At 40.6% G+C, this 25,953-nt stretch overlaps 2 protein-coding genes across 8 annotated transcripts in view; one reads left to right on the forward strand and one right to left on the reverse strand.

The window, feature by feature from the left end:
- Positions 1-9,128, reverse strand: part of Ppme1 (protein phosphatase methylesterase 1) — a 46,986-nt gene extending 37,858 nt beyond the window's left edge. The window contains 1 exon segment of the mRNA NM_001191838.1: positions 8,883-9,128. Within this exon segment, the coding sequence (NP_001178767.1) occupies positions 8,883-8,983 (101 nt within the window). The 5' untranslated portion in view covers positions 8,984-9,128.
- Positions 9,129-9,188: 60 nt separating this feature from the next.
- C2cd3 (C2 domain containing 3 centriole elongation regulator) overlaps positions 9,189-25,953 on the forward strand; it is a 98,494-nt gene continuing 81,729 nt past the window's right edge. For 3 of the 7 annotated variants that reach the window (XR_015685469.1, XM_087656939.1, XM_087656950.1), the window contains exons 1-3: positions 9,189-9,365; positions 11,471-11,740; positions 15,644-15,801. Coding sequence is in view for 4 of the 7 variants with exons in the window: in XM_087656939.1 (XP_087513065.1) it covers positions 9,296-9,365; positions 11,471-11,740; positions 15,644-15,801 (498 nt within the window). In the remaining 3 variants the exon portion in view is untranslated. 7 annotated transcript variants of the gene reach the window in all.

Below are 25,953 nucleotides of genomic sequence, written 5' to 3' on the forward strand. Positions count from 1 at the left end.
TCACATAATGGGGCTACGACACAGTTGAGCTTGTGCTTTCATTTGCCTACAAACAGTCTTCAGTTTGTCTCTGCTAACAGCTCAATAGTCTTCAATTTGTTTTCTATCTTCTTGAGTCTTCTTGGCATCCTATCTTCCTCCATTTCTGATTTTATTCCTTTTTCTAAATTACTTTCCTACAATTGAGTGAGGTTTTGACAGGTTGAAGGAACCACAAAGATAAAGGCACACACATTAATTTCTACAACTCTCTGGGTTTTAAAACCGACAAAATTACAATGAAGAGAAACCAAATACCTTGTCTAAAACTTCAGAGAGGATGTGAGCTAGAACTCTCAGATCACTTTCTAATCAGTTCTCCATACTGTCCTCAAAATAATCTTAAGTTATTTATTTTTGAAACCATTTAAGCTGGCAATTCTAAAACCCAGAAATCCTTCGGAAGATGTGAGGAGAAGCTCTTCCTGCTGTAGGGAAGAAAGGTAACAATAGGCAGCAGTAAAGGTTTTGTAACTGAAATGACAGATAATGAAGGGGCCAAGTGGGGAGTAAAGCAAGAAGGCAAAATTCAAGTTCTGTCTCCCCAGTTTATCTAGTGCTACTCCCAGCGAGAGAGAGAGCACAGGAGGTACTTTAAAAGAATTCCTTGATAAATACTGAGATACTGTACACATGAAAATCCTAAGTCCTAGTCCTTGTTTGTTGGTGATGCAAACATTAAATTATCCAGATATCAGGCATTATGGAGTCCAAAGTGGAAATAACAGTGGTTTATGTAAGGTCTGGCATCTAGACAAGACAGGGGACATGCAGCAGGAGCGCTCAAATAATGTGGCTCCAAGCAAGTGAGTCCAACTGTACTCCACTAAAAGCCATTCATATAGCCTGCTGAGCCAGACGACATAGAAATACACTTCGCTTAACACGCACAAGTGAGAGAGTGCTGCTGCACAACAAGAAAAGTGTGATTTTATACCTTTGATAACCAAGAGTTTAATTCAGGGAGATAGGCCTATACTTTATTCCACTACTCACTCAACACGAGGACAACATAGCCACAAACCTCTTACCAAAAACTGGACAGCATAAAACATATTTTCAATGAACTAGAATTACCTATGTGGGCTTACTACCTAACACGTTACTGGCATAACCTTGACTGTTTTCTTACACTGTACAAGGCTAGCCTCACACCATGTTGAGGAGGAACTGAGGTGGCATACATGTGAGATCACTATAAATGGTGTAAAGGCATCTAACACAAACGTCTTTACTATATTCCAGTTCTGATACACTTTCATATTTTTGATACCAATGTTTTAGTAATGCAGGTGGCCAACAAACAGGTCTAACTTGATTGTGACTACCTGTATGAGGATGAACAGCAAACCAGAGTCAGAAATTTAAAGATAGGTGTTGACAGCCTGGGAGAAAATCTTGGAGACTAATATAAAGTACTTTCTGCCCTCTGAGAACTGAATGGTTTGAGAGCTAGATGTACAGTCATGAGGTCAGTAGTAGATGTCAAAGGTAAGATGGTTTTACATAAGCATGATACTGGTGTGTGGGCTGCTGTTTGGTTTTAAGAAACACTCCATGGCCAATGTTCCTGTGAGGCACAGAGAACTATATTGGTGAGAATGATTCACAAGAGTGGAGACTAAATATGAAAACGTGTCAGGAGCACTGCATTTTATTTTGCTTCCCTTTCGCTTTCTGCATGCACTCATAAGTGATATATGATCACGCAAACAGAGCTCATATAAAATAATGAGAAATTTTTATGTCAAAATTGAAAATGAACTCTAAGTGATAAAGTATTATGTCACAATTTAATTGATAGGTCTTTTTCTTAATGGTTCATTTGATGACTGATGGTGCATTCCAGCACTTGGGAGGATGAGGCAGGAGGGCCATTAGTATACAACAAACAAATTTGTATTAAATTGTGTTATATCTTAAACAATAAGTCTGCATACATAGAATCCCATTTTCTCCTTTAAAACTGAGTAAGATTGGTTTTACATATTTTAAGAAAACAAAGTCAAGTTACTCTAATTAATGAGCCAAGAAGGGAATCCTACTTGGCTTTTTGAAACCTAACTTCATTCTTCTACAAGACAGTAGTACTGAACCAACAGTATTGAAACTGAGCTGAAAATCACGTCTGTGGGCAAGTCCACGCCGATCCTTCTGTTTCTGTATGGCCCATGAGTTGAGAGTAATGTCTGAAAGGGTAGGAAGAGACTGTTTAATGATATGAAAATTACATAGTGAAGGTAGGAAACTGTTTTGGACTCCAATCAAACAGTTGTTTAAAAGAAACAAAAGAACAAGAAGTAGGTGATATTCAAACCTCAGTGGCTCCAAATAAAGTATTATTGGAGCACAAGTGCTCTCGCTGACTGGCTTCCTTCCCCCTGAACAGCAGAGCTCCATGGCTGCAGCAGAGCTTCTACAAGGCCCTTCACAGACACACTGCTGACCTGCATACAGCCAAGATGCCACGAGGACAGCGGAATGCAGGATGGAATGGTTACACTGGCCAGGCAAAGCCTTAGGATTCACTTGAAATTAATGTTATACATTCATAAATTTATAAAAGTATTTCTTTAACTTGCTACTACAGAAAGAAAAAAGAAACCAAACCCTTTGCACTCTAGGAGTTTGCATTAATTTATCCCACTCATGTTTGACATACTAACAATGAAGAAAAAGAAACCAAACAAGTGACATACAAAAGTTAATGAGTAGAAATGGCAAAGCATGTTATGGATACTCAGGTGATAGGGAGAGAAAAAGCATGGGCTAGGGTAGCCTCAAAGAGCTTCCTGAGAGTAGTACTGTATAAAGTAAGGGAAAAAAGAGTGCAAGCAAAATTAATGCAGCATTTGGCACATGCAAAAAGCCTTCCATGGGCTGACAGTGTAGCTCAGTGGAAAGGAACATAAGTGGCATGTTTGCTGCCTGAGTTGAATACTCATCAACAACCAATAAATACAATTTTAATGTTGCTGCCTGAGACATTGCTATGGAGAGCTTTTGATGTTTCCATTTGAAAGTGTAATGTTTGATCTAGTCTCTAAACTTGGCAGTTACCAGTGTGTAGGTGGCACCTCCTTACAAAACAGTTCTCAGAGAACAGGGCAAGTGATGAACAGGGCAAGAATAGGAAAAAAAAATTCTATAAAATGAAGTTACTGTGGAAATAACCACTAATAGTACTCTCCTTTATGAATGGACTTGCTTTCAGGTTAGAATTAAAGAGGAAAAGATAATCAGGAACAGATGCTTTCAATAAAGAGACTAGTAACAAGCATGATCTGGTTTTAAGTCTTATGAATTTATAAGTCCTACTGTACCTACACTCTGGTGAAATAAAGTACAAATTATTACTCTATAAAGTTTAACAAACTTTCATAAGAAAGAAATACAGCTCTGGTTATGTCTTCAAGGTACCTGTGGGGAAATAAGATTATTCTTATAATAGGTGTAAAATTAGGTCTCTGTCAATGGTCAGCACTTAAGGACGTATCGGAGAGGGCTGGTGATAAAGTGCTTTGCCCTCAGCCTGGTGATTGGAGTTCAACCCAGGACCCACAGGGTAGAAAGGGGGAGCCAGGCTTCCTGTAAGTTGTGCTCCATCTTCCCACACATGTGCACACACGCAAATTCAATAAATAAACACAAAATTAATTTTTAAAAGCACCACAAAGAAATCTGGCAAAAATCCTATCCTAAGGAAGCTGTTGAGGAGGAGACAGATAGCAAAGAAAAGGATAGCAATGGTTATGTCAGATGGGGGTTATATCTACAAAGAGACAAAACAGCTACAGTGGTGTGGTTCCTACTAGAAGATAACCAAAGGAAGAAAAATATACATCAACCATGGCAGAAGGGGAAGGAGAAAGAAAAAAAAGAAACATAGTTGTATATTTTAAGCAAATGTTTCAAATATAATTAGACCTAACAGACTTGAAGATCTGGTTAGAGTGTTACTGTTAATGCTTAAGAATGAATGTCACAGGCGCTGTCCTAGTCACCTGTCGCAAACTCTCTAGACAAAGAATTTTGTAGCAAAGGCTAATAATGAAGTTTAATTACAGCCAGTTACTTAAATCAAGGCACTGCTGCTTCTAAAATGCCTTCATTAGCAGGATTTTTAAGAAAACAAACAAACAAGCAAACAACCAACCAAATGGCTGGCTAGGAGTTGTAGTAGAATTGGAGTGGCCATTACTAGTGTTAAGGACACACTCTTATAATAGATGCTACAATTCAAAAAACTATATATAATTTGCATCAAAGCATTAGAAATTATCTAACTTAAATTTTGCATGTGGGGGGAAACAAGTTCTGTTATGTAGCCAGCAAGGCTTTAAATTCTGCAATAATAGTATTTCTATTATAAAGATGGCTCAGAAAAGCTCCTTTTTATAACACTTAAGATTGGATTTATACTATTTGGTGTCAAAATATTCCTTTTATGATACCATGATGGTGGAGGCACAGACAGAGAAAAAAAGTAACTAACCACCAATCACACTGTTAAGAAGCAAGAAAATGAAAACCCACTACTGTAAGCATGGCAAAAGAAAAGACAAAGTTGTGGGACTGAGTAGGCTATAATTAAGGCATGCTTTGGACAGTCCTACAAATAATAAATATCCACACCAGATGTGGTCACAGACACCCATAATCCTAACATTCAGGAGGCTGAAGCAGCACAGCAAGTTCAAGGATAGATGAAGCTGCAGAGTTAAGATCCTGTCTCGGAAACAAAAAACATTCATTTTGTAAAAATTAAATAAAAGGAGCCAGGGACGGATGAAGGAAAACCTACCTTTTCCATTTATTAAAATAGATTACTAAATCTCCCCATATTAAAAATATAGCAATAGCACAAATAAATAAACCACAGAAAAGGAGAAACACCTCATTTTAAAAAAATGCCCCAAATCTATGTGGAAATGTGTCACATGATACAAATGTAATTTAATTAATGAGGAAAGGACAACTTCTTAACTAATGTGACATTTGCATAATGAGAAAAGGTCTTCAAAGAAATAATATTACAAAAACCAGGCAGCATGTAGACAGAGTTAAAACTAGAGATGTTACTGAATTAGCATATCTCAGGATATTTAAAGGAGATGTAAAACAAGAAGCCACAAATGTAGTGGGAAAAGAACATATAGGAATTCCCTTAAAATATGAATGATAAAAGGCCTTTTATGGGACTTAAAAATCAAAAGCAAGAAATTCCAGATAGATATATTAAAGTAATTTTAAAACATTTTTACATGATAAAAAGATATGCAAAACAAAAGGGCAACTGGGAAACTATTTTTGACACCAATAAAGAGAAAATATCCCTAACACACGAAAAGCTTTGAAGAACTATTAGCAAACTGGCAATTTCTTTAAAAATTCAACCCAATTAACAAATGACCTTACAATTCCAGTCTAAGATATGTACACAGGACAAATAAAATTATATTTCTATTAGGCTGGAGAGATGGCTCAGTGGTTAGGAGCACTGAATGGTCTTCCAGAGGTCCTGAGTTCAAATCCTAGCAACCACATGGTAGCTCACAACTATTTGTAGTGGGATCTGATGCCCTCTTTTGGTGTGTCTTCAAACAGCAACAACATACTCATATACATTAAATTTTCTACACAAATAGATATTTATGACACATAATTCCTAAAACATAAAAAGTAAAGCACTGCAAGTGTCCATCAACTCTTTGGCACAGTGGGTATATACTGACACAATAAACTAAATTCAGTCATAGAAGGAAATGAGGTATAAATATACCACAGCTCTAGGGAGGTTCTTTGTGCATAATGAGAATGGTTTAGAATTAGTGATGATCACTGTGCAGTCTGGTAGACGGAATAAAAATCAGTTACTCTTATTCATTCATTGAGGTGCTGAAGATCAAACCCAGGGACTCCAGCATGCTAAACACACAGTCTACCAGTGATCTTTATCACTAGCTCAAACTGCACACACTAACAGTATGGATTCTGTGAAATTAAAATGTAATTTAGCTGGGTGGTAATGGTATACACTGGGGAGTGTAATTCCAACACTCGGGAGGCAGAGGCAGGTGGATCTCTGAGTTCAAGGCCAGCTTGGCCTACAGAGTTAGTTTCGGGACAGCCAAGGATATGAAGAAAAACCCTGTCTTAAAAATCAAACTAACAAATTATATGTGTGTGTGTGTGTATGTATGTAGGTATATGTGTGTATATAATTTATTTTAATATAATTTTAAAAGTAAACAAACCAGGAACAGAGGAATTTGGTTTTTTTTACCAGCACAGTCTGTAACCTTTAGCAAACATTTCATAGTGCTCTTTATCTGTGTTATTCTGAACATCACATTCTTTGACCCAAGAAGATCAATGAACTAAAAAATCTACAGTACTGGGTTTGATTGCTGTTTCTGCCAGTGATTCTGTGGTATCAGGCAAGTCAATGGACATTTGTTAAAAGAAAATGTTACCTGAGTATGTGTTGCATGACTGTAATCCCAGTGCCTTGTCAGAGACAGGAGAATTAAGGGTTTACAAGATACTGTCTCAAAAAGAAAGAGTGGTCATTGGGTAAAAACAAATTAATCCACCCCTGCCCTAGTTTAATTCATTGGATACACACACACACACACACACACACACACACACACCCACTCACACACAAAGACCATTGACTTCTATGCACCAGTTTGTTTGTTTGTTTGTTTGTTTGTTTGTTTGTAAACCCAGTTTCTCAATTTAGCCTTGACTGTCCTGGAACTCATTTTGTAAACCAGGCTGGTCCCGAGCTCAGAGATCTGCCTACCTCTGTCTCCCAAGTGCTGGAATTAAAGGTGTGTGCCACCAACGCCTAGCTTCAAGGAGAGGTTTTTAAGTGGTACTCCCCTCAAGCATATCAGGGTTTCCAGGCAAGAACCCCAAATCAATTTAATGAGAGTATCTTCAAAGTCAGTAGTAAATTCAAACAACTATGTTTGTGTCGTCTAGGAACGTCTATTAAGGAACTGTGCACAGGACTCCAGGCCTTCCCCACGAGAGCACTGGTTCCTTAAAAAGGAGAGACTCCCAGAAGCTAAAGCTAGGTCGGGTTCTAGTTCTAACACATGCCACTTGGATGACTTTTGATCTATTTTGTAGATTAAACCAAGTCTCATAATTAAACTGCAGCGAGACCATATCTCAAGAAAAAAAAATAACTAAAAAATAAAAACACACAAAGAATAATTATTACATCTATTTTACCCTTCAGGCTAATTTTCCAAAAAAAAAAAAAAATAGTATAGGTCAGTTTTCAAATTCTCTTTATGCTAAAAGCTCAATCTTTGTCTTTTCATGACCAATCTTTATTTTATCTTATAACAAGCCTTCCATTTTACCTTCTATTATGCCTCCATCAATCTATCCTCAGTCAATTTTCTTTTGTTTTTCTACTATAGGTCAAAATCTCTTGGATTCTGACTTTTCCAACCATTTTAATAAGCAGAATTCTCCATCACCTCTTATACTCAGCCTTTACAGAACTGCGTCCATCTTTTCTTGCCTTTTGGTCAGTCTGTGGACATACTACTACTTTGGAACTGAATGTATCTGTTTGGTAGTCTTCTCCCCAGGAATATCTACCAGCTTCCCCCTCGAATCCCAAATATACCAGACCTCTTTTTTCTTTACAGCAGTCCTCCAAATAGGCCAGTGACTATCCAATCCTCTCTGCTTCCCAGCAACTCTTACTAGTGTGTTCAACTATCGCACTTTCTCCAGCAGCCAAGTATCCTATAACTTGACACAAGCCTGTCAGGGTCTAAATTTCCAAAGTTTCTTTCATTAGCTCAGCTGATAAATTGGGAGTGTAGCACAGTGATGTGGCATTTGTCTAGTTCTGGGTTCCAGTCTCAATACCACAAAAATGAATAAATGTTTCTAGCCCACACAGAAGCACAGATACACCTGAGCCCTACTTCCTTTCCAGCAAGCTCTTTACCCCCCAATTTATTATTAAGTGGCCACTCCCAGTGTTTCACTAACTCTAATTCTTAGACCAATAGTTTCCCCTTCAAGTCCCATTTGCTTGGCAAAACAAAACAAAATGATTGACCAAATCTTCTTTTATCTTCCAGATTTTACCTCTCCAGTGCTTCCATTTAACAAACCTATTCCTATTTACTTCTCAGTCTCTGGATATCAATGGTTACTGTTCCAAATTCAGCTGTCTTCCTCATCACACCCCACCTATGTCTCCAGCCTCTTGGTTCACTCCCTTTAACAGTCTCCTAGTCATGTTTCCTTAGGCCTATTCCCCGAGCTTTCTAGTTCACCTCCTCATCCTCTGAACTCTTACACTTCTGGAAACTTTCTCTAGAACCTTCTACTCTCTAGTCTTTGCCTGAGATGTTTCCTATACCCCGCAGGTGAAAGAAAGCCTTCTTACTCCTGGCTAACTTACTTGATCCACCAATTCCCTTCAACTTTTCTCTCAGTCATTCCCTATTCCCCTTAACTATGTATGGCACATTTCTCCTCATCTCACTGATCCACTTTCTCCCAGAGTCATCACTTCTAGAGTTGATTCCCGTCATCCCTTAAATTAACCTTTCATCTTTCTCAACCTTGTCCTTATTCCCCATCTTTCTCCAACAATGTTACCAGTCCTCTGGTAGACTATTCCCTTAGCGCCTCACCTAGTCCCCGAATCTACCTTCTACTCTATCTAAACATCTCCAGGCCAAGGCCAGCATTTCCTCCAATTCACAGCGTCCCTTCCCGTGGCACTCTGAATGCCCAGACACCAATCTCCAATGGCCTGGGCCTGGCCTCCTGGGAGAGAGGTACAAGTCACGTACCCCATCCGCATCTTGGCTCCGCTCTGACTGCCCCCGCTGCCGGGTAGAGGAGGGCGAGAAGGTAAGCGGCCGAGGTGCATGCTTTTTTCAAGGGCCGACATCAAAGGGAGGCCTCACGTCGAAAACAGTGGCCCAAGGTCCGTCCCACGATACGTGCGGTACAACCGGTCACAGCTCACTCCTCTAACGACGCCCAGTCGCCTTTGGACAGCAACCAGCCACCGGCAGCGCCGCCTACCGCCCACTGGCTCAGCAAACCCCGCCCTCTCGCCTCAGCGCTTCCACCGGAAGTGCGCAACAGCCTTCGCACAAAGGAAACTGGGTAACGGAGTCTGCGGATCCCTCAGACTCCTATCAGAGAACTCGACAACCCTAGCGGGAAGAGTCCTCTTAAAGGCAATGCATGCTGGACAATGAAGTCCTCAAATAGTGTATCAATTTGCGCTTGCGCAGCTGCAGGTGTCCTGGTCCAACCTCGCAAAGGTAGGAAAGCAAAGCATCATGGGTGTTGCAGTCCATTTGCAGGGACTCTTATTGGCGCCTTCTTTTGGCACAGCTTTCCGGGAACTGTTGGAGGAAGAGTGTTTCTTCCTGCGTCCCAGGCTTCCCAGCGGCGCCCGTTGCCGGGGAACGCAGGCGCCGTGGGAAGGGATGGCGGGAGCGTACAGCTTAGGAGCTAGCACCAGCGTTGAATTGGTGACGAAGGGCCCAGGCTCGACATGAAACAACGGAAAGGCCAAGTGCCTGGGGGCGGCCGTGGGCGCAAGAAGCGAGGTAACTTTATCTGTCTAAGCTTGAGGAAAGCATAAAAGGGCTAAGGAATTCTAAGGAGACTTCCACCTGCTCTGGCTAAACAAAACAAAAGAGGACTGAAGAGAGAATAACCAGGGAACCAGAAAGTTAAGAGAGAATTTTTTTTTAAAGATCGGAAAGGAGGTAGCGCCTGTGGGTCGATAAAATGAGGCAAAGTGAGGATTAATAGATAACATATAGGAAAACAACAAAATTAAATGTGTTCTTTTTACGACAAGGATAAATGTCTGTGTGTTAGAGGAATTCGGAGTAGGAGGAAAGGGCATAACTATGTCCCGAAGAACCTTAGATGATGAAAGGGTGTATGGTAGAGGACACCGTGAAATCAGTAACCCAAGTTGACTCAAAAAGCAAACAAAACCATTTCTGTATATACCTTTCTATTTCTCTGACTTTTTTCTTGGGACGTGATTGTGCTTCATTAGAATATACTAAAATCTAGTCAGGAACCAATACAAATAGCTCTTTCAACTGAAACAATTTGTGTACTGTAGAGTGGAGAAAAGATCTACCATAAAGCTCAGGGATAACTCGTTGAAATTCAAACGTATTTGCACATATGGACTGCACCTTACTTAGAATGACTTGAATCCAAACTAAATCCTCTTAGTTTTCCAGCTCTTTTAAGTGACCAGACAGGGGGCCTGATGGACCCCAGGCTGGCCTTAAACTTGATCTCTTGCAGTAGTCTCTCGGTTTTTTGTTTTGTTTTGTTTTTGTTTTTGTTTTTGTTTTTGTTTTTAAGCATTCTCTAAATCTTTCAGAAAGGGTACTGATTGAAAGGAAAGCCAGGGTTGTAACTGATCGCTTCTTCTACATTTAACTCATCATCCTTCTGAAATCTAGTAAGATTTAAAGTTAATATTATGAACCCAGAACCAAAAATAGCAACAAATCTAAAAATGTTAGTCTCTGTCCTTGACTGTATGATCTTGGCAGCAAAGACAATTTAAGAGTGAGATGAAGAGGCAGCTGTGATGGCGCACACCTTTAAACCCAGTAGTCGGGAGGCAAAGGCAGGCAGATCTCTGAATTCAAGGCCAGCCTGAGTTACAAATCAAGTCCAGGACACCAGAGCTTGTTACATTGAGAAACCCTGACTCAAAACAAACAGAACAAAAAAAAAAAAGTGAGATTAAAAATAATGTATCTTCTCCATTATTTTATTTATTTATTCACTTTACATCCCAATTGCTGCCCCCCATCTTCCGCTGACAGAGTCCCTCCCCCATGACAATGTATCTTGACTGTGGTGAACTATGGATTTGCAACAGTTAACAAAACTTCCAACTACTGAGGTTTAAAAATCTGTCCACTTGTTTTATTGTCTTTATGCTTTTCAAATAGTATCTTTCAATTAAAGAAAAGTTTGGATTAACATAAGTGACCAAGTAGGGTTATTCTATGGCCTGTTTTTTTAGTTACTTCTCAGTATTAGAACAGTTAGGAAAAGCTTTCTCTGAAGATTTATTTTTCATTCAGAGAGTATATAGGGTGCTCCTAAGTAAGGCGCAGTCCATATATCATATGCATTTGAATTTCAACGAATTATCCCTGAGCTTTATGGTAGACCTTTTCTCCACTCTACAGACCTTATCCAGCTCTCAGGAGGAAGAGGCAGGTGGATCTCTTGAGTTTGAGGCCAGCCTGTTTTAAGTAAGTAAATTCCAGACAAGCGAGGATTACCTAGTAAGATGTCTCAAAGAAAAAGAAAAAAAAAAGCAAATTGTGTTAGACCAGATTTTAAATACAGATTTTGCTGTATTCCTCCATAGGTTTGAGTGACATTTCCCCATCTACAAGCCTGCCACCTCTGGTTGAAGGACAGTTACGATGCTTTCTCAAACTTACTATTAACAAGGTCGTATGGAAGATTGCGAAGCCTCCTGCTTCTGTACTTGTCCGAGTGAGATGGTGGGGAGAAACATCGGACGGAACCCTCTTTTGTCCCAGGGACGCATTACAGACTGAGCCAAAAGCTGTGAGAACAACTACCCGTTATGCTATTCGCTGTGGCCCGAAGCAGTTCACCTCATACCTAACAGGTATGACTGTTTTTGTTTTGTTGTCTTAACTGTAAACCTGATCTGAAACATGCTTGCCGTCAGCAGTCTATTTAAACAGACACCACCATTAAACTGTCTTTCCTGCTGAGAAACACAGTCAAGGACAGAGACCAACACCTTTAGATTTCCCACCACCTTTCAGTGCTAGGTTCAAAATATTAGCTTTGAATCTTACCAGATTTCAGAAAGATGATAAATCAAAAGGTAAATGGTATTTTACTTGTAACACTTAAATCATCAAATGAAGAGGGTTAGCAGGTCAATAAGGACAAAAAGGTATCTTTTTAATACAGGAATCAACAGTCATACATTTGTTTGTACATCCTATGAGGTAACTATACATCATATGATTCAAGTTGGTGTGGGACCTATAGGATTTAAGGAAAGTAACTTTACATTTCTGACCTATTTCTTCACCTGTAATATGAGCTCAAACACCTGCCCTTTGACCTTCTGGGTATTTTCATGAAGAAGCAACATGGTTGAGTTGAAAGAACACAACTGAAGTCTAAACAGTTAAATTTGAACTCTAGATTCAGACCTGGATTGTTGTGTGATGCTAGGAGGTGTTGTTGTTTGTTGTTGTTTGTTGTTGTTTGTTGTTGTTGTTGTTTGTTGTTGTTGTTGTTGTTTGGAGACAGAGTTTCTCTGTATAGCTCTTGGCTGTCCAGGAACTCACTCTGTAGACTGGCCTGGCCTGGTTCTCAGAGATCCACCTGCCTCTGCCTGTCAGTTGTTGGAATTAAAACGTGCACCACCAATGTCAGTCTAGTTTCTTAAAGTAGTAGAGTCTCAATGTCCTGTTATAAGGAGAATAATATGTCCTTATCAGGAATTACCATGGAACTTGATTGGACAAAAGTAAAGTAATAGGTCCAGTGCCTGCTACATTGTAGGTGTAAGGTCTGCATAGATACTATTTAAGGCACAAAGTAATAAAGTTTTAAGTTATTGTCCCTACCAAGAAGTCATGTAAAGATTAGTCGAGAAAAGAAGAACTGTCACAAAACATTAATAAATGATACCAGACAGAGGGTGGGTGAATGTGTGATTACCCTATACGTTCAGAATTTTGACTATTCTGGGTTGTCAATACAGGGGGATCTTGTAAGTTATTAGGAAACAAGAATCCTATTTTACCCTTGCTACTTTACATTGGAGAAGCCATTTCATCTTCTGGGCTTTAATTTCCCCATCAGTAATTTGAAGGAATCTAACACAAAATAATATGCCCATACCCAAATTTCATTTTCTAGTTAGGAAAGACGGCATTTTTGAACAGGATCCAGATATTGTGAATCTTATAAGAGATGAGCTGGCTGTCAACAGAACCATGACATGTTTTCTAGAAAACAGAGAGCCAAAATGGGCCCGTGAAGTGTCTTAGAGGGTAAAGGCATTTGCCACCAGAGTGGGAGCCAAAGGTCCCACGTGGTAGAGAAAGAAAAGTGACTCCTACAGGAAGTCCTCTGAGGGCCACTTGTACACTGTGGCAGTGTACCCTCCCAACAAATAAGTAAATGACATAGAGAAAATAAAATAAAATGGAGAGCCAAGAGGTCTGTAATTCTTTCATAAGAATGTATAGTATATCTGAAACCTTAGGAAAAGTATGCCTATTTCTGATTCTGTGTGTGGGCAGAATCCAATTGTTCTTTTCTATACCCTTTTCTTGTATATCACACTCAAGATGCAAAAGGTAGACTAAGGAGTAGTTTATAGAATTACATGAAACAGAGAGGACAGAGTGGAAGGAAATGGTCAAACTAGTGAGTTCAGATAAAACAAAAACACAGGGAGCAGTAGGATCCTTCATGGTCTATGAAATACCTTCAAGTCTATCGGCCTAGGAAAACAGCCATAAACTTAGGAGGATGAAGCTTTTCTCCTTTAAGCAATATGTAGTAAAATAACATGGTATAGTCAACTTTAGAATTGGAGAGAAATGAATTTTAGCCCATTTTGATGACTTTAAAACTGACTGAACCTAGGAATGTTATGTAACCTCTCTGATTCCCAACCTAGAGTTAGAAACACCTAGACCAAATAATTGTAAAGAAAGGGCCAGGGATTGGCGATTAGCTCAATGGTAGACTACTTGGCCTGAGGTCCTGGATTCCATCCTCTGCTCTGGGAAAAAGGGGGTGGGAACAGTGAAGTAGCCCAGTGGGTAAAGGCGCCTACCACCAAGTCTGATGACCTGAGTTTTGATTCCCAGGCCCCACACGGTGGGGCTAGCTTCTGCAAATTGTCCTGTGGCTTCTCCATGTGTGCTGTGATACACTTAAACACACAACACAAAAATAAGTAAATAGAGGTGTAATTTAAAAATTGTAAGAATAATGAAGCACGAAAGAGTGTAGTTATTAGTAGGTAAGCAGTAGCTGTTAGTGCATTTCTCTCAGACCACCTGTGTATATGTCATTGCAGCCTCCAGAGTACTTTTGCATCATTTATATAATTTTTAAGATGACTACCAGAAAAGGGCTGTGGCATGTTAAGTAATTTGTTTAAAGTCATATAAAGTCATTCAGTAACTGCTATGTGGGAAGACACTGTCCTGTGTAATCTATATGCAGTATCCTCAGTTCCCCCACACAGATGTTAAGATGCCTATTTTATAGATGGTTGTGACTTCCACCAAAACAGCTCATGAATATTAGAGCCAAGAAAAGCCCACATGGAATTTCTCATTACAAGGCCTACATACTTTCATCTAGGTATTAGACAAATGGTAATCATGAACCATTTCTTGGCAAGGGTGAGAAAATATTCAGAATTTGTACTGTCTTGACATGATTTTAGATCCATTTTGTACACTTTATTGTCTTTCTATAGATCATGTTAAGATCATGAAGGGGTAAGGAATAAGTTGTAGAATGTAGTTAAAGGATCTATTTCTGTTTGTCTTGGTTTCAAATGTTTTCAGTACCTTAATACTGCAAATATAACTTAGGAACAAGCAATTAGCAACTGGGAGGTCAAGACCAACCCTCAAAGTCATGCCAGAGCAGCCCTTTCCCACTCAAAGAATGAGAAAAGATAGGATGTATTTGTATTTCAACATTTTAGAACTAATGTTTGAGTTCTTGACAAATAAGATTTACTAGTACTTTTTTTTAAAAAAATGAGACAGGGTCTTACTACTTGGCTTTGGCTGGTCTGGAATTTACTGTAATGACCAGACTGGCTTCCAGCTCACAAAGATCAATTACTCTGTCTCTGCCTCTACAATGCTGAGATTAAAGGCTTAGACCACCACACTTGGCTGAATATGTTTACTAGTAACTCTTAAAAGTATCGTGTGTGTGTGTGTGTGTGTGTGTGTGTGTGTGTGTGTGTGTGTTTGTGTCTGTGTGTGTGTTTGTGTCTGTGTGTGTTTGTGTCTGTGTGTGTTTGTGTCTGTGTGTGTGTGTGTGTGTGTGTCTCCTCCCAGGTCTCACTGTGGTGGCACTTGCTAGGTTGACTGGCCTAAAAAGTCCAGGCATCTACCTGTCTCCACTTCCTCGGAGCTGGGATTGCCAAGTACATGCCACCTTGTATGACTTTTTTAACAAGGATTCTGGGAATGAACTCAGATCCTTGAGCTCGCAAGACATGCAGTTTACGCACAAATACATCCTCCCTAACCTTTGAAAGTTGATTTTCTTATCACATACTTAGCATGCTAAGTATTCTATATAATACCCTTTAATATGAAGTACTTTAGAAACGAATGCGTTTCTAAACCTCTTGTTCTTTTGGTGTTGGGGTCCTTCCTCCCTCTTATGGTACAGTAAGCACCTGGTTCAAATTTAGTTTCTCATTTTATACCCTTTAGCTTACTTCTAAAAATCAAAATAGTGGAAGCTATCTGAATATGTTGTAATTGTTTCTGATTAGATATGGCCGTGCTGGTGTTGGAAGTAATCACCAAGTTTGATCATCTTCCAGTCGGCAGAGTTCAGATCAGTGGACTCGCCCAGCTCTCTCCAACCCATCAAATCAATGGGTTTTTTACCATTGTTTCACCAGCGTCTAAGAAACTTGGAGAACTTCAGGTAAAAATGTTCTAATTCTTTACTGCTGTGACCACTTTTCTTATTACTCTGACCAAACACCTGATAGGAAGCAATGTGAGCATTTGTTTTGACTCTTGATTTGAGGTTACAGTCACATGCAGCAGGAGCTCGAGGCCACTTGCTCACATCTGGGAAGATCAGAAAGCAAAGAGGACAGGAGCCTATAAACCTCAGCCCCTCTCCAAGAGCCTCAAGTCTTTCACTAGACCCCTCCTCCTAAAGGTTCCACAACTTTCCACAGCAGCCCCACCTGCTGGTGATCAAGTATTCAAATACAGGTGCTTATGGGGAATATTTCATGTCTGGCCAACCAGTGACAACTACAAAGAGTACAGTCTGGCGGCAGAAGTTGAGTCTTCTAGAGAGGATAGGTCCATGATTTCCATGTCTCATGCAAAGCCCTTGTGACTTACTCATTTTTTACCCAAAGACTGTACTTACCTTTGTCCCCTTTCTCTGAATCTAGCATCCAGGTTACTTTCACACCATCTGCTGCTCTGTTCTCTGCGTGATGCATCATTGTTCTAGTGCAGTATCCAGACTTGTTTATTGGTGGGATCCCCATTGAGAGTCTACTCCCTAAAAGATGAGACTATATTCTCCTTTCCCTTGGTTCCTATTATAGTGCCAAGAAGCATTTTGTGTAGGTGCTGTTTTTGATATTGTTACTTATTGATCCAACTTGTATTTTGATGCACTCTAGTGTGTCAGTAATACAGAGATAAGGAATGGTTCTCTCGTGTAGTTTTCTAGACCACAGCATGATACATAATATGCTGTAGGTACACAGAGGATGCTGGGTTAATGTAATTCTGGGGGCTTTTCTATGCCCACTTTGTTCCCAAATAAACAGAAACCTTATTTTTATTAATAAGCTGCAGCACTAAGCTGGGCAGGTTCTGAGCTATTCTGATCTGGCTGTGCTTGCTGGATTACTTCCCTGCCATACACCTCATTGCTTGCATCTGAGTCTCACCCTGCTTGCTCGTGGATCGTCCCTCACGGTGAATCCGGCTGGTCCATCTCTTCCTCTTCCTGTCTCTCTCTGTGCTTGGGGCTCCCTGACTGGGATCAGAAGTCCTTCCCTGGGGTTGGGGATTTAGCTCAGTGGTAGGCCCTGGGTTCGGTCCCCAGCTCCGGAAAAAAAGAAAAAAAAAAAAAGAAGTCCTTCTCTATCCTCTTCTGCCCAGCTGTAGGCTGAATCAGTTCTTCTTTAACCGATCAGTGGTGATAGAAAAGATTTTTACATGTGATTGAGACAGGTATTGCTCCAATTATGACAATGCTAATGTCTGGACTGCTGCCAGACCTGTGGGCACACAATTAGCATTTGAATACACAGAGCACAAAGCCATCCCCCAACAATAACGGGAGGCCTGTAAAAGGATTCCTTTCTGAGGGGAAGCTTTGGAGCTTCAGAGTAAACACTTAATTTTCACATTTTACAAATTCAAGTGGTGAATGAATTCTAGGAGCCCTCACACTTCTTCCTGAAAGCGGCCTGTAGCAGCAGTGACCTGTAAAAATGGTTCCTACCCTCTTGACCCAGAAAACCTTGCAAAATCATGCAAATCAAGAGATTCAAATCGTCATGTTCACTTTAAGAACACTGAAACTGCCCAGGCTACCAAAAGTATTCATGTCCAAAATGGTACCAGGTATCTGAAAAATGTCACTTTAAAGAATCCATCTGTTGTTTTGGATTTTTTGTTTGTTTGTTTTTTGTTTTATTTTTGTTTTTGAAAAGTCAGGCAGTAACACATACCTTTAATCCCACCCCCTCTGCAGAGGCAAGTAGATCTCTGAGCCTGGTCTACAGAGTGAGTTCCAGGGCAGCCAAGGCTACGCAGAGAAACCCTATCTCAAACAAAACAAAACAAAACAACAACAAAATCCCAGCCACATACACTGTTCAACAGTATAATGGTGGAGTCTCTAGGTGAACCCAGGCCAAACACAGAGTCGATGGCCCAAAAAGAGTGCTGAATTTTTGCTGCATGAATGGAGACAGTGATGCCGACCTTAGGGTTTAGACGTGGATTCTCATCCATGAACATTCTAGTGAACAATGCTCCTAAGATGTGCTATTGAACGTACAGAGCTCATGGCTGAGTTAACCTGTACATGAGCTCCCCCGCTATAGTGAGATAGCAGAAAAGGAAGGAAAAAAATGTTCCAAAATCAAAAGAGGAGGGGGCACAGAAAAGAAGAAGAAAAAAGATATCCCAGAAGAAGACGAAGAAATTAATACTTATGACATGGGAATAAATTCAGCATGAAATAAAAGTTTGGAAAATTCAATTGGTTTTGCACCCTGCCACATTTGTCCTAAAGTTAATACAGAAAATGAAATGAAGAGGGAAAAAAACCAAGACAAAGTAGGAGAAAAGCACTTAACATTGCCAGACAAATAAAGTGCACCATAGAAGTGCACGTCTCACGTCTGTGCAACTCAGAATACCAGAAACTAAGTGGAGGAGCTCAGGGATTTCTCACTATATTTATGGTGTGCTTGTTTAGAAAGTAGTGATCCCTTCTACTGATGGCTCGGTGGTGAAGTGATTGTTCACCCAGTGCTTCTGATGGCATAGGATTTTACCCATCAGGCCTGGATAATGATAAACTCTGCCAAAGGTGATGAACTTCATTTACCTCAGTCTTAGGGAAATGCCACAAAACAGAAGAGAAGCTCTGCATTCCCGGGGTTAGTTATGGTAATGCCTTTCAGTACTAGAGAAATGGAGATATTGTGATCAGCAGAATTATATCTGTGGTCTGATGATAAAAGAAATTAAGATAGTACTGCATATATGCATATGATTGATATGTAAGGAGAGATAAGCAATGACCACAGCAACTGGCATAGAGGGTTCTCTGTGGCCTTTGTGGTGTTGCTGTTTATGATCAGGACACCCTGTTAAGGTGTACAGTATACTCATGAAATTATATGGACTTTACTACTAACTCCAGGACATTTCTTTCATTCCAAAAACCAGTATGGCACGCATTGTCTTCCCATTCTTCCATGATCCCCATCCCCAACCCCTGGCACACCAGTCTACTTTCTGTCCTTATACATTGCTTACTGCCGATGTTTCACATATGTGGAATATTATGTACTCCTTTGAAACTGGCTTCTCTTACTCTGCATCAAGTTTTCAAGGTTTAGTATACATTCCTTCTTGTGGGTGAAGCATTCGGTTGTACATGTAGACCTCGTTCTGTTTGTCTGTTTAAGTTAAGCAGTATTTGGACGCATTGGCTTTGTGCACGTCTCTGTTTAAGTTCTCTGTGAACATGTGCTTTCAGTTCCCTTGGGCACATACGTAGGAGTAGAGTTGGTGGGTGATACGGCACTCTGTTTAACTTTTTGAGGAACTACCAGAGTTTTCCAAAGTGGCTGAACTATTCTTGATCATATTTAAATGTAATTTATGTAATAAGATGTGTATTTTTAAATTTAAAGGGCATTGGATTGTTGAGTTGTTTTTAATAGAAGATTAAGACAAAAAGATTTGGATCAGTTCCAGTAAAGGTGAAGCAACAACTTAAATCTTCTTTCTACAGGGCTGGATATGATGGCTTAGTGGTTTTTCCAAAGGACTATGTTCAGCTCCCAGCACCCGTGTTGGGCAGCTCACAACTGCCTGTAACTAGTTCCAAGGAGCTCGGACTCCAGTGACTTTCTCATGCACCTGCATTTACATGCACATAGCCATACACATACGATTTAAAAGAAAAAGTATTTTAGATTCCACCTCACACCAGTCAGGATGGTCAAAACTCAGGTGACAGCAGATGCTGGTGAGGATGTGGAGAAAAAGGAACACTCCTCCATTTTTAGTGGAATAGCAAGCTGATACAACCACTCTGGAAATCAGTCTGGAGGTTCCTTAGAAAATTGGATATAGTGCTACCTGAGGACCCAGCTATACCACTCCTGGGCATATACCCAAAAGATGCTCCAACATATAACAAGGACATATGCTCCACTATGTTCATAGCAGCCTCATTTATAATAGCCAGAAGCTGGAAAGAACCCATATGTCCCTCAACAGAGGAATGGATACAGAAAATGTGGTACATTTACACAATGGAGTACTACTCAGCTATTAAAAACAATGACTTCATGAAATTCATAGGCAAATGGATGGAACTAGAAAGTATCCTGAGTGAGGTAACCCAGTCACAGAAAAATATACATGTTATGCCCTTACTGATAAATAGATATTAGCCCAAAAGCTCAGATTACCCAAGATACAATCCACAGACCACATGAAGCTCAAGAAGGATGACCAAAGTGAGGATGCTTCAGTCCTTCTTAGAAGAGGGAACAAAAATATTCACAGGAGGAAATATAGAGACAAAGTTTAGAGCAGAGACTGAAGGAAAGGCCATCCAGAGACTGCCCCACCTGGGGATACAGCCAATATACAGCCACCGAACCCAGACATTATTGCTGATACCAAGAAGTGCATGCCGACAGGAGCCTGATACAGCTGTCTCCTGAGAGGCTTTGACAGAGCATGACAGATACAGAGGCGGATGCATGCAACCAACCACTGGACTAGGAATGGTGTCCATTGGAGGAGTTAGAGAAAGGATTGAAGGAGCAGAAGGGTCTTGCAACCCCATAGGAAGAACAACAATACCAACCAACCAGAGCTCCCAGGGACTAAACCACCATCCGAAGAGTACACATGGACAGACCCATGGCTCCAGCTGCATATGTACCAGAAGATGGTCTTGTTGGGCATCAATGAGAGGAGAGCCCTTGGTCCTGCCAAGGCTTGATGCCACAGTGTAGGGGAATGTCAGGGCGGAGAGCTGGGAAGGGATGTAAAGCATCGTTGCCAGCATTAAATGAGATGAAACTACTGTACGGAACAGTACAGCAAAGCACACACACTGGAGAGGTGTTAAGTAGAGTGAGAGTAATAGGACTGAGAAATTAGTTATGGCAGAAAAGGGCTAGTGTGATGCCTGGTAGTTCCCATCTAGAGTTTGAGCTAGAAAGACTTCTTATATTTTTAAATGTAAAAAAAGAATATGTAGTAATGCCTAAAATATTTATCCCAGCCCTCTACAAAATAAGTTGGCCAAGCCTCTTGTAACAACAGTATAAGAGCCAATAAGATTCGGAGGAGACCGTGGAAGGAATCAGAGAAAGAACTGGAAGGGCTTGAAGGGACTTGAGATCCCATATGAACAACAATGCCCACCAACCAGAGCTTCCTGGGACTAAGCCACTACCTAAAGACTATATACATGGACTGACCCTAGGATCCAACCGCATAGGGAGCAATGAATAGCCTAGTAAGAGCACCAGTAGAAGGGGAAGCCCTTGGTCCTGCCAAGACTGAACCCCCAGTGAACGGGATTGTTGTGGGAAGGGCGGTAATGGGGGGAGGATGGGGAGGGGAGCATCTATATAGAAGGGGAGGGTAATAGGGGGAGGAAGGGGAGGGAAACCAGGGCCCAGAAACCAGGAAGGGGAATAACAATCGAAATGTAAATAAGAAATACTCAAGTTAATAAAGATGGGGAAAAAAAAGATTCGGAGGAGAAATTGATGGGGCTACATTGTAGCATGAGCATATGCATCTTACCACTAACATCCTGCACAGTGTGCCTTCCATTAGACCTACATGTGCAAATAGTGTGTATACACACAGATCCGGCTACATTCGGTGGCAGTCCTTTAAAAAAAACTTACCATCCCAGCACTCAGGAGGCTGAGGCAGGTGGATATCTATCAGTTTGTGGTGATCCTGGTCTACAGAGTGAGTTCCAGATGGCTATATAGAGAAACCCTGTCTTGAGAAACCAAACAGCAACAAAAATTAAATAAGAAACTTTCTCTCCATATTAGGCATTGATTCTTTCTGGCTCATCTGTCTGACTGACGTCATGTGGAAGAGCTGCCTTCACTTTGTTTCAGTTTTTAAATCTCTTTTAATTTCAGTATTCCTGTGTCATGATGGGATGGATATAATGTTTGACAGTAACATTTTGCCCATATGTTATTCACTAGAAATATAATCTCTTCCATAATGAAACATACCTGTTCCCATTTATTTAAATTTCCTGTGTCTTTTTCTCCCTTCATAGACATAGAAATATTACATTTTCTTTGCTTATATACTTTTGTATGTGATATAAAAGTAGAATCAGGGCTGTTTAGAAGATGAAAGGGTTTAGTGGGTAGAGGAGGGAACAGGCAACATTGGGGTACACTGTCTTAAAATACAGATTATACTGGAATTCAAATGCTATCATAAGGGGTGTGGGGATGGCACGGTGGTTTGGTGCATACCATGCAAGTGTGAGGACTGAGTTCAGATCTAGAGAACCCAGGTAAAGCTGGACTTGGTGGGACATGTCTATAATCACAGGGTTCCTACAAGGTGGGAGGCAGAGACAGGAGAATCTTTAAAAGCTCATGTGCCAGCTAGTCTGTCTATGCCCTGGTGAGCAAGAAACTCTGTCTTAGGCACCCAAGATCGCCTTCTGACTTCGACAAAACACCATGGCATACCCATGCCTGCACTCACTCTCACAAACACACACGGCCCACAATTTTTTTAAAACATTATGAAAACCATTGCTGAATACAATGAGTATATACTCATTTTAAAAGGAAACACCTCACTTTCCTCTTGTCTCTGCCATAAGAAAGACAGCAGATTACAGAACTCACAGACATTAAAAGAATGCCTCAAGCAAGCCTACATGGGGAAATCAGACAACTTAAATGCAATGGCCCAATTCTTCCCAGGCTGTGAACTACAAGAACTCCCTGAAGAAGGTGTGGTCTGAGTAGACCTGGGGCTATCTGTAAAAGTTGAATTTGTAGTTTCAGACCTGCCAAAAAAGGAGTCTCTAGGCCTAGATGACCTTATTAGCAAATTCTTCAGATTCTTAAGGGAAGGAAAAATTACCATCAATCTTATTGTCTGTTCCAGAAAAATCAGAGGAGAAAGCACTATTCTGAGGCATGTAACACTTTGATACCAAAAGTAGAGACAGAAAATAGAAAAACAGTATTTCTCATAAACCTAGACCTCAAAAAAATACCCTAAGAAAATGCCAGTAAACTGGGGCCAGCACTGTACAGGAAGAGCAGTCTTATCCTCAAGAGCTTACCCCAGGAATGCAAAGCTGCTTCAGTGCTTACACAGTAACCAGTGCACTCAGACATCCGCCATGATGTTCTAGTCAGTAAAAAGCATAAACACTTGCAGCACCACAGTAAGTCTCCAGAGAATCTCCAAAGCTTACACACTAGACCATGGCCTTTGTCTAGGAAGAGTCTAGAAAACCATCGTGAGTGGATGGTACCGGCTCACAGTGAGGAGGGAGTAACTGCATTTGGGGAATGATGGAACTGTTCCCTTTCATGATTGTGGTGATTACATGTATGTATACTATGTGAAAAGTCATAAAACTATTGTTATAAAATTAAGGTTTTACTGTAGGAAAAATAGCCCCAGATGTAGCAACAGAGAGATGTTATCACCGTGCCTCACACTGGGATTGCTGTACAACTGTTTGCATGTCCTCACCAAGTCGCTGGTCTATTCCAGCTCCTTTTTGCCTCATGAGAACTGGACTCCACTTTGCTGGATCTTCTGATTTTTCAAGAAACAGCAGAGATACCAATTTTTGTAAGAAATGTAGTTTTTGAAGCATTGCTTAATCATTTTTAAATGCTATGTTGCCTAGCATAATTCTGAAAATTGGACATTAGATACCACAGATATAAGTAGAAAACTGTAGGCAACTTAGTACCAAAGAGGCCCTGAGTCATTGCTAGAAGGCAGATGAGCATCCTTAACATTGTGCGGTTATGCATGGGACACGCATATGGTGTATTTATGGTGTATGTGGATGGTGTGGGCTTCAGAAGAGGCGGATATATTTAGACGGTAGAGTGTGTTAATTCCCTTATCCTCACAGATGAAAATTGTTTGCATTGGAGAAAACTTTGGGAACATAAAGACATTTTAAGGGAGGAATCTCCAGTTTAAAAAGTAAAATAGTTTGATAACAGAGTGAACATGACCTGGGGCGGGGCTTAGTGAGATGCAGATGAATGAGGAATGTGTGAGGAACAAGGAAGCAGGGGGCTTAGCAGTCAAGCCCAGGGCTAGCCAGTTGACTGCTTCATCTTTCTAATGCGACCGAAGTTAGATGGTTTTCCTTAGTCTGACATGTTTTATTTTACCTTGGCTTCATCTGGCTTCCTTATGGCTAGTATCTTGAGCTGAGTCATTTTTGTTCTGCTCCAGCCATTCCTCACGTCTTCCCGGAGCTCACCTGTCTTCCTAGTGTTCCCACACCACCTAGGACACATTCTTACCTGAGCAGTCACACTTGGGTTTTAGATTATTTAAATTCCCACTCTAGGGTCCATTACCTTCTGGACAGAGTATTTTAGTCATCTCTGCCCCAGGCAGTTAGCACGGAGCTGGTATCAATAAATATCGACAGGTGAGTTAGGCCAGCCCTAAGTTTGATTGCAAGATGCTGAGGAAAATTCAGGGTTTGTCTTTGAGCCTTTGTCTATGATTCAGTGTCACAGCAGGCTTATGAGTTGGTGGTTCCTAAGTCTCCTTAGTAAAAGCAAAGCCCCTGGCCAATCAATAAGTTCAAGTTAAGGGCAGGGATACTTTTACTCCCGGCCTCCTGTGCTTCTACAACGCATCGTCAGTCTTTAGCAAGTGGTTAATGGTAAGGAAACACCCTGACATTTGTATTTGGGCAGCCAGGATTGTAGGGGGCGCAGTTCCACGGTCACAGCCACGTATTCATCACACTGCCTTCCTGGTGTTGCCTTTGTAGGAAAGTTTTGATGAATATATTTGAATGATTTTATATTTCTTGGTTTGTGGCCAGTATTCTCCATAAAATCTAGGTTTGATTTTCTGAGTTTATGGGTTGGCAATTTCTCTACATAAAATATTTATTGACTTTTTCAGCAATGTCTGAAAAACTAATTTTTTTCTTTTTTGTGTTGGGTCATTCATTATTTTAATTATCTATAGCTGCTTAAACCATTTCTTCTGTTTCTCTCATGAAAATTAAACCTTTCAGTACTGTTATTTTCTTTCTTCTGAGGTATATTACTTAATTTTGTTGCACTTACCTGTTAGGTTTTTCTCAGTTGGCTTTTCAAAGAACTGAAGAACTTTTTTCAGATTTTTAGGAGAAAGAGATAGGGAGTGAGTGTGGGAGTCTGTGTGTGTGTGTGTGTGTGTGTGTGTGTGTGTGTGTGTGTGTGTGTGTGTCTATGTGTCTGTGTGTGTGTCAGTGTGTATGTGTGTGTATCTGTGTGTGTATGTATGTGTGTCTATGTCTGTGTGTGTGTGTCTGTGTGTGTGTGTGTCTGTGTGTCTCTGTGTGTGTGTGTGTGTGTATACATGTACATACCACAGCATGTATGTGAAGATCAGAAGACAGCTGCTGAGAACCATTGAGTCAGTCCTCTTCTGCCTTCATATAGGTTCCAGGGATTGAACTCTGGTCTCAGGCCTGCTCAGCAAGTGCCTTTCCCACTGAGCCATCTTACTGGAACTGAAGAATGTTTTAATAGTGTGCTTGAACTCACAGGAATAGAGTTCTGAGGGAGCTTTGTCTTTTCTTTTGAGACCAGGTCTTGCTGTGTTTCCCCCAAGTCCTAGGCTGTAAAGATCTTCCCGCATTTGCCCCCCAACAAAGCTGGACTACAAGCAAGCGCTTACCTCAGGCAGCAGAAACTTAGTTTCTCCCCTTAGCATTTTTCATCTTTACCTCCAGCAGGACAGTAGGGACTTTTCCATGCCAAGCAACAAACCGTAAAAATGCAAGCAAACGCCATGTCATTTCCTTATTAGAGCCTCAGACATGTTGACATCAGTGCCATACCTATGACACTGTGCTAACCAATCTGTGGAGACTGAAGATTATGCTTCATGCTTTCCAGGGATGCATAATCTCTCAGTGTGATAAGTAAAAGATGCAAATCCGCTCTCTGAATTGTGGCTTTTTTTTTTTTTTTTTTTTTTTTTTTTTTTTTGGAGATAGGGTCTTACTAGGTAGCCTAGACTGGCTTGGAAATCATAATTCTCCTGCCTCTACCCTTTACATGCT

Source organism: Rattus norvegicus, chromosome 1, assembly GCF_021556685.1.
Source record: "Rattus norvegicus strain SHRSP/BbbUtx chromosome 1, alternate assembly SHRSP_T2T, whole genome shotgun sequence".
In the NCBI taxonomy this organism is placed as follows: domain Eukaryota; kingdom Metazoa; phylum Chordata; class Mammalia; order Rodentia; family Muridae; genus Rattus; species Rattus norvegicus.